We start from the raw sequence: 7500 nt of genomic DNA on the forward strand, positions 1-7500 counted from the left end.
ATAGAATTACCAGAGGGGAGACATAAGGAAGAATGCATCTAGATATCCAACTATTTGCCCGCTTTGAAAAAAATCTTCTATCTAAAGACTCTTCATCAAGGGACATAGCATACTCGACGAAGCTATCTTCTTTCTGCAGAGCCGGTCTTCTAGATAATTACAACAGAATTACCAAAGGGGAGACATGCAAGAATGCATCTAGATATCCGACAATTTGCCCGCACTGGAAACAAAGGTCTCTATCTTTGAAGAGTCTTCATCAAGGGACATAGCATTCTCGAAGAAGCTATCTTCTTTACTGCAGAGCCGGTCCTCTAGATAATTCCAACAGAATTACCAGAGGGGAGACATATGCAAGAATGCATCTAGATATCCGACTATTTGCCCGTTTTGACAAAGGTATTCGATCTGAAATGTCTTCATCGAGGGGCATAGCATTCTCGAAGAAGATATCTTCTTTCGGCAGAGCCGGTCTTCTAGATAATTCCATATGCTAGAATGCATCTAGATATCCAATTATTTGCCCGCTTTGACAAAGGTCCTCTATCTGAAGAGACTTCATCAAGGGACATAGCATACTCGAAGAAGCTATCTTCTTTCTGCATGGCAGGAGTTCTAGATAATTCCAATAGAATTACCAGAGGGGAGACATATGGAAGAATGCATCTAGATATCCAACTATTTGCCCGCTTTGACAAAGGTCTTCTATCTGAAGAGTCTTCATCGAAGGGCATAGCATACTCGAAGAAGCTATCTTCTTTCTGCAGAGCCAGTCTTCTAGATAATTCCAACAGAATTACTAAAGGGGAGACATATGCAAGAATGCATCTAGATATCCGACTATTTGCCCGCTTTGACAAAGGTCTTCTATCTGAAGAGTCTTCATCAAGGGGCATAGCATTCTCGAAGAAGATAACTTCTTTTTGCAGAGCTGGTCTTCTAGATAATTCCAACAGAATTACCAGATATGAGACATATGCTAGAATGCATCTAGATATCCAACTATTTGCCTGCTTTGACAAGGTATTCTATGTGGAGAGACTTCATCAAGGGACATAGCATAATCAAAGAAGCCATCTTCTCTCTGCAGAGCCGGTCTTCTAGATAATTCCAACAGAATTACCAGAGGGGAGACATATGCTAGATCTATCTGAAGAGTTTTCATCAAGAGACAGAGCATACTTGAATAAGCTATCATCTTTCTGCAGATCCGGTCTTCTAGATTATTCCAACAAAAATACCATACGTGAGATATATGCTAGAATGCATCTAGATATCCGACTATTTGTCCGCTTTGATAAAAGTCTTCTATCTAAAGAGTCTTCATCAAATGACAAAGCATATTTGAAGAAGCTATCTTCTTTTTACAGAGCCGGTCTTTTAGATAATTCCAACAGAATTACCTAGGGGAGACATATGCTAGATCTATCTGAAGAGTCTTCATCAAGGGACATAGCATACTTGAATAAGCTTTCTTCTCTCTGCAGATCCGGTCTTCTAGATAATTCCAACAGAATTACCTAAGGGGAGACCTGCAAGAATGCATCTAGGTATCCGACTATTTGCCCGCTTTGATAAAGGTCTTCTATCTGAAGAGTCTTCTTCGAGGGGCATGGCATTCTCGAAGAAGCTATCTTCTTTCGGCAGAGCCGGTCTTCTAGATAATTCCAACAGAATTACCAAAGGGCTGACATATGCTAGAATTCATCTAAATATCCGACTATTCCCCGCTTTGATAAAGGTCTTCTATCTGAAGAGTCTTCTTCAAGGGGCATGGCATTCTCGAAGAAGCTATCTTCTTTCTGTAGAGCCGGTCTTCTAGATAATTCCAACAGAATTACCAGAGGGGAGACATATGCAAGAATGCATCTAGATATCCGACTGTTTGCCCGCTTTGAGAAAGCTCTTCTATCTGAAGAGTCTTCATCAAGGGACATAGCATTCTCAAATAAGCTATCTTCTTTCTGCAGAGCCGGTCTTCTAGATAATTCCAACAGAATTACCAGAGGGGAGACATATGCAAGAATGCATCTAGATATCCGACTATTTTCCCGCTTTAACAAAGGTATTGGATCTGAAATGTCTTCATCGAGGGGCATAGCATACTCGAAGAAGCTATCTTATTTCTGCAGAGCCGGTCTTCTAGATAATTCCAACAGAATTACCAAAGAGGATACATTGGCAAGAATGCATCTAGATATCCGACTATTTGTCCGCTTTGACAAAGGCCTTCTATCTGAAGAGTCTTCATCAAGGGGCATAGCATTCTCGAAGAAGCTATCTTCTTTCTGCAGAGCCGGTCTTCTAGGTAATTAAAACAGAATTACCAGAGATGAGACATATGCTTGAATGCATCTAGATATCCAACTATTTGCCCGCTTTGACAAAGGTCCTCTATCTGAAGAGACTTCATCAAGGGACATAGCATACTCGAAGAAGCTATCTTCTTTCTGCATGGTCGGTCTTCTAGATAATTCCAATAGAATTACCAAAGGGGAGACATGCAATATTGCATCTAGATATCAGACTATTTGCCCGCTTTGACAAGGTCTTCTATCTGAAGAGACCTCATCAAGGGACATAGCATACTCGAAGAAGCTATCTTCTTTCTGCAGAGCCGGTCTTCTAGATAATTCCAACAGAATTACCAAAGGGGAGACATGCAAGAATGCATCTAGACATCCGACAATTTGCCCGCTTTGACAATGGTCTTCTATCTGAAGAGTGTTCAACAAGGGGCATAGCATTCTCGAAGAAGCTATCTTATTTCTGCATAGCCAGTCTTCTAGATAATTCCAATAGAATTGCCAGATGGGAGACATATGCAAGAATGCATCTAGATATCCAACTATTTGCCCGATTTGACAAAGGTCTTCTATCTGAAGATTCTTCATCGAGGGACATAGCATTCTCGGAGAAGCTATCTTCTTTTTGCAGATACGGTCTTCTAGATAATTCCAACAGAATTACCAGAGGGGAGACATATGCAAGAATGCATCTAGATATCCGACTATTTGCCCGCTTTGACAAAGCTATTCGATCTTAATTGTCTTCATCGAGGGGCATAGCATACTCGAAGAAGCTATCATCTATCGGCAGAGCAGGTCTTCTAGATAATTCCAACAGAATTACCAGAGGGGAGACATATGCAAGAATGCATCTAGATATCCAACTATTTGCCCGCTTTGACAAAGGTATTCGATCTTAAATGTCTTCATCGAGGGGCATAGCATACTCGAAGAAGCTATCATCTTTCGGCAGAGCAGGTCTTCTAGATAAATTGCAACAGAATTACCAGAGGGGAGACATATGCAAGAATGCATCTAAATATCCGACTATTTGCCTGCTTTGACAAAGGCCTTCTATCTGAAGAGTCTTCTTCAAGGGGCATGGCATTCTCGAAGAAGCTCTCTTCTTTCTGCATAGCCGGTCTTCTAGATAATTCCAACAGAATTACCAGAGATGAGACATATGCTAGAATGTATCTAGATATCCAACTATTTGCCCGCTTTGACAAAGGTCCTCTATCTGAAGAGACTTCATCAAGGGACATAGCATACTCGAAGAAGCTATCTTCTTTCTGCATGGCAGGTCTTCTAGATATTTCCAATAGAATTACCAGAGGGGAGACATATGGAAGAATGCATCTAGATATCCAACTATTTGCCCGCTTTGACAAAGGTCTTCTATCTGAAGAGTCTTCATCAAGGGGCATAGCATTCTCGAAGAAGCTATCTTCTTTCTGCAGAGCCGGTCTTCTAGTTAATTCCAACAGAATTACCAGAGGGGAGACAAATGCAAGAATGCATCTAGATATCCGACTATTTGCCCACTTTGACAAAGGTATTCTATCTGAAATGTCTTCATCGAGGGGCATTGCATACTCGAAGAAGCTATCTTATTTCTGCAGACCCGGTCTTCTAGATAATTCCAACAGAATTACTAAAGGGGAGACATATGCAAGAATGCATCTAGATATCCGACTATTTGCCCGCTTTGACAAAGGTCTTCTATCTGAAGAGTCTTCATCAAGGGGCATAGCATTCTCGAAGAAGATATCTTCTTTCTGCAGAGCCGGTCTTCTAGATAATTCCAATAGAATTACCAGATATGAGACATATGCTAGAATGCATCTAGATATCCAACTATTTGCCCGCTTTGACAAAGGTCTTCTATCTGAAGAGACATCATCAAGGGACATAGCATAATTGAAGAAGCTATTTTCTCTCTGCAGAGCCGGACTTCTAGATAATTCCAACAGAATTACCAGAGGGGAGACATATGCTAGATCTATCTGAAGAGCCTTCATCAAGGGATATAGCATACTTGAATAAGCTATCTTCTTTCTGCAGATCCGGTCTTCTAGATTATTCCAACAAAAATACCATACGTGAGATATATGCTAGAATGCATCTAGATATCCTACTATTTGTCCGCTTTGATAAAGGTCTTCTATCTAAAGAGTCTCCATCAAGTGACAAAGCATACTCGAAGAAGCTATCTTCTTTTTACAGAGCCGGTCTTTTAGATAATTCCAACAGAATTACCAGAGGGGAGACATATGCTAGATCTATCTGAAGAGTCTTCATCAAGGGACATAGCATACTTGAATAAGCTATCTTCTCTGCAGATCCGGTCTTCTAGATAATTCCAACAAAAAAATGCCATACGTGAGATATATTCTAGAATGCATCTAGATATCCGACTATTTGCCCGCTTTGATAAAGGTCTTCTATCTGAGGAGCCTTCTTCAAGGGGCATGGCATTCTGGAAGAAGCTATCTTTTTTCTGCAGAACCAGTCTTCTAGATAATTCCAACAGAATTACCAAAGGGCTGACATATGCTAAAATGCATCTAGATATCCGACTATTGTCCGCTTTGACAAAGGTCTTCTATCTGAAGAGTCTTCTTCAAGGGGCATGGCATTCTGGAAGAAGCTATCTTTTTTCTGCAGAACCAGTCTTCTAGATAATTCCAACAGAATTACCAAAGGGGAGACAAGCTAGAATGCATCTAGATATCCAACTATTTGCCCACTTTGACAAAGGTCTTCTATCTGAAGAGTCCTCATCAAGGGACATAGCATTCTCGAAGAAGCTATCTTCTTTCTGTAGAGCCGGTCTTCTAGATAATTCCAACGGAATTACCAGAGGGGGAGACATATGGAAGAATGCATCTAGATATCCGACTATTTGCCCGCTTTGACAAAGGTCTTCTTTCTGAAGAAACTTCATCAAGGGACATTGCATTCTTGAAGAAGCTATCTTCTTTCTGCAGATCTGGTCTTCTAGATAATTCCAACATAATTACCAGAGGGGAGACATATGCAAGAATGCATCTAGATATACGACTATTTGCCCACTTTGACAAAGGTATTCTATCTGAAATGTCTTCATCGAGGGGCATTGCATACTCGAAGAAGCTATCTTATTTCTGCAGACCCGGTCTTCTAGATAATTCCAACATAATTACCAGAGGGCAGACATATGCAAGAATGCATCTAGATATCCGACTATTTGCCCGCTTTGACTAAGGTCTTCTGTCTGAAGAGTCTTCTACAAGGGACATAGTGTTAGATATTATTCTTAAGAGACGTTTCCTATATAGTGATTTATTTATGACTAAGCATTTACACAAACGATATACAAAGGTGAGCTTCTGTAAAAACTGTAAGTGCTGACATACATAACAAGCTTGTTGAATTTCTGAGCACTAATTATATTTAAAATACATTTTTAGCCGGAAACATATATAACACATAGCATACTCAAAGAAGCTATCTTCTTTCTGCAGAGCCGGTCTTTTAGATAATTTCAACTGAATCCCTTTCTGGTGGCCTTCTGGAATCCCTCTTGCACTCAGGTCATCGGCCTACCTTGAGAGCTTTTCCTCCTACCTCCAAATTGCTCATGGCTCTTGCTCTGAGAGCTTTTCCTCCTGCCTCCAAATTGCTGATGGCTCTTGCTCTGAGAGCTTTTCCTCCTGCTTCCAAATTACTGATGGCTCTTGCTCTGAGAGCTTTTCCTCCTGCCTCCAAATTACTGATGGCTCTTGCTCTCAGAGCTTTCCCTCCTGCCTCCAAATTACTGATGGCTCTTGCTCTCAGAGCTTTTCCTCCTGCTTCCAAATTACTGATGGCTCTTGATCTGAGAGCTTTTCCTCCTGCCTCCAAATTACTGATGGCTCTTGCTCTGAGAGCTTTTTTCCCTCCTGCTCCCAATTACTGATGGCTCTTGCTCTCAGAGCTTTCCCTCCTGCCTCAAAATTACTGATGGCTCTTGCTCTCAGAGCTTTCCCTCCTGCCTCCAAATTACTGATGGCTCTTGCTCTGAGAGCTTTTCCTCCTGCTTCCAAATTACTGATGGCTCTTGCTCTGAGAGCTTTTCCTCCTGCCTCCAAACTACTGAAGGCTCTTGCTCTGAGAGTTTTTCCTCCTGCCTCCAAATTACTGATGGCTCTTGTCCTGATAGCTCTTCCTCCTGCCTCCAAATTACTGAAGGCTCTTGCTCTGAGAGTTTTTCCTCCTGCCTCCAAATTACTGATGGCTCTTGTCCTGATAGCTCTTCCTCCTGCCTCCAAATAGCCTTGGATTTCCTTCAGTCATTTACATGCGATCATTTCCTTCGTGATCAATAAATATTCCGGACTCATTCAGTAGTGAAGACCTTGACGATTTTGTCGGGGCACACGGATCATTTTATATTCTGATCCAGAATTTCTAAGAACTCCTCCCGATCTCCTGTCCCCTCATCTTCTTCATCCTCCTTTTCCTCTTCCTTTGGGCCACACGGATAATTAATGTACTGGTCCAAAATCGCTGAGAGTTCAGCATCCCAATCTTCTGCCTCGCAGTCATTGGGTCTTCGGGAAACATTATTTAGTGGAGGAGGCCAAAGCTCCTTTATAAACTGGTCTAAAAATGCTGAAAAGTCCTCCCGTTCTTCTGCTTCCTCATCTTCCTCTTCCTCTTCCTCTTCGGTAGGGGCACACGGAGGATTAATTTACTGGTTCAATACTGTTGAAAAATCGTCCAAAAATCTTGAGAAATCATCCTGATCATCTTCCTCGCAGTCAGCGGGTCTTCGGGAATTATTATTTAGTGCAGGAGGCCTTGACTCATTTATGTAATGGTCCAGAACTGCTGAGAATTCGTCGCGATCTTCTGCCCTCTTATCTTCATCCTCGTCCTCTTCCTCTTCGGTAGGGGCCCACGGAGGAATAATGTAGTGGTCCAGAAGTGCTGAGAATTCGGCGCGATCTTGTGCCCCCTCATCTTCATGGTCCTCTTCCTCTTCGGTAGGGGCAGACGGAAGATTAATGTAGTGGTCCAAAATAGCTAAGAATTCGGCTCGATCTTCTGCCCCCTCAGCTTCTTCATCCTCTGCTTCCTCTTCCTCTTTGGTAGGGGCACATGGATGATTAATGTAATAGTCCAAAATTGCTTGAAATTCGTCTTCCTCTTCTTTTTCCTCTTCCACTTCCTCTTCCTCTTCATCGTC

The 7500-nt window shown here is 41.8% G+C and overlaps 1 protein-coding gene across 1 annotated transcript in view; it reads right to left on the bottom strand.

Annotated features, from left to right (window-relative positions):
• Positions 1-7002: 7002 nt before the first annotated feature.
• The window catches only part of LOC135211226 (cilia- and flagella-associated protein 251-like), a 1086-nt gene continuing 588 nt past the window's right edge, over positions 7003-7500 (bottom strand). The window contains exon 1 of the mRNA XM_064244487.1: positions 7003-7500. This exon is cut by the window's right edge and continues 588 nt beyond it. Coding sequence (XP_064100557.1) covers positions 7003-7500 — 498 coding nt within the window.

Source organism: Macrobrachium nipponense, chromosome 19 (assembly GCF_015104395.2).
Source record: "Macrobrachium nipponense isolate FS-2020 chromosome 19, ASM1510439v2, whole genome shotgun sequence".
Taxonomy (NCBI): domain Eukaryota; kingdom Metazoa; phylum Arthropoda; class Malacostraca; order Decapoda; family Palaemonidae; genus Macrobrachium; species Macrobrachium nipponense.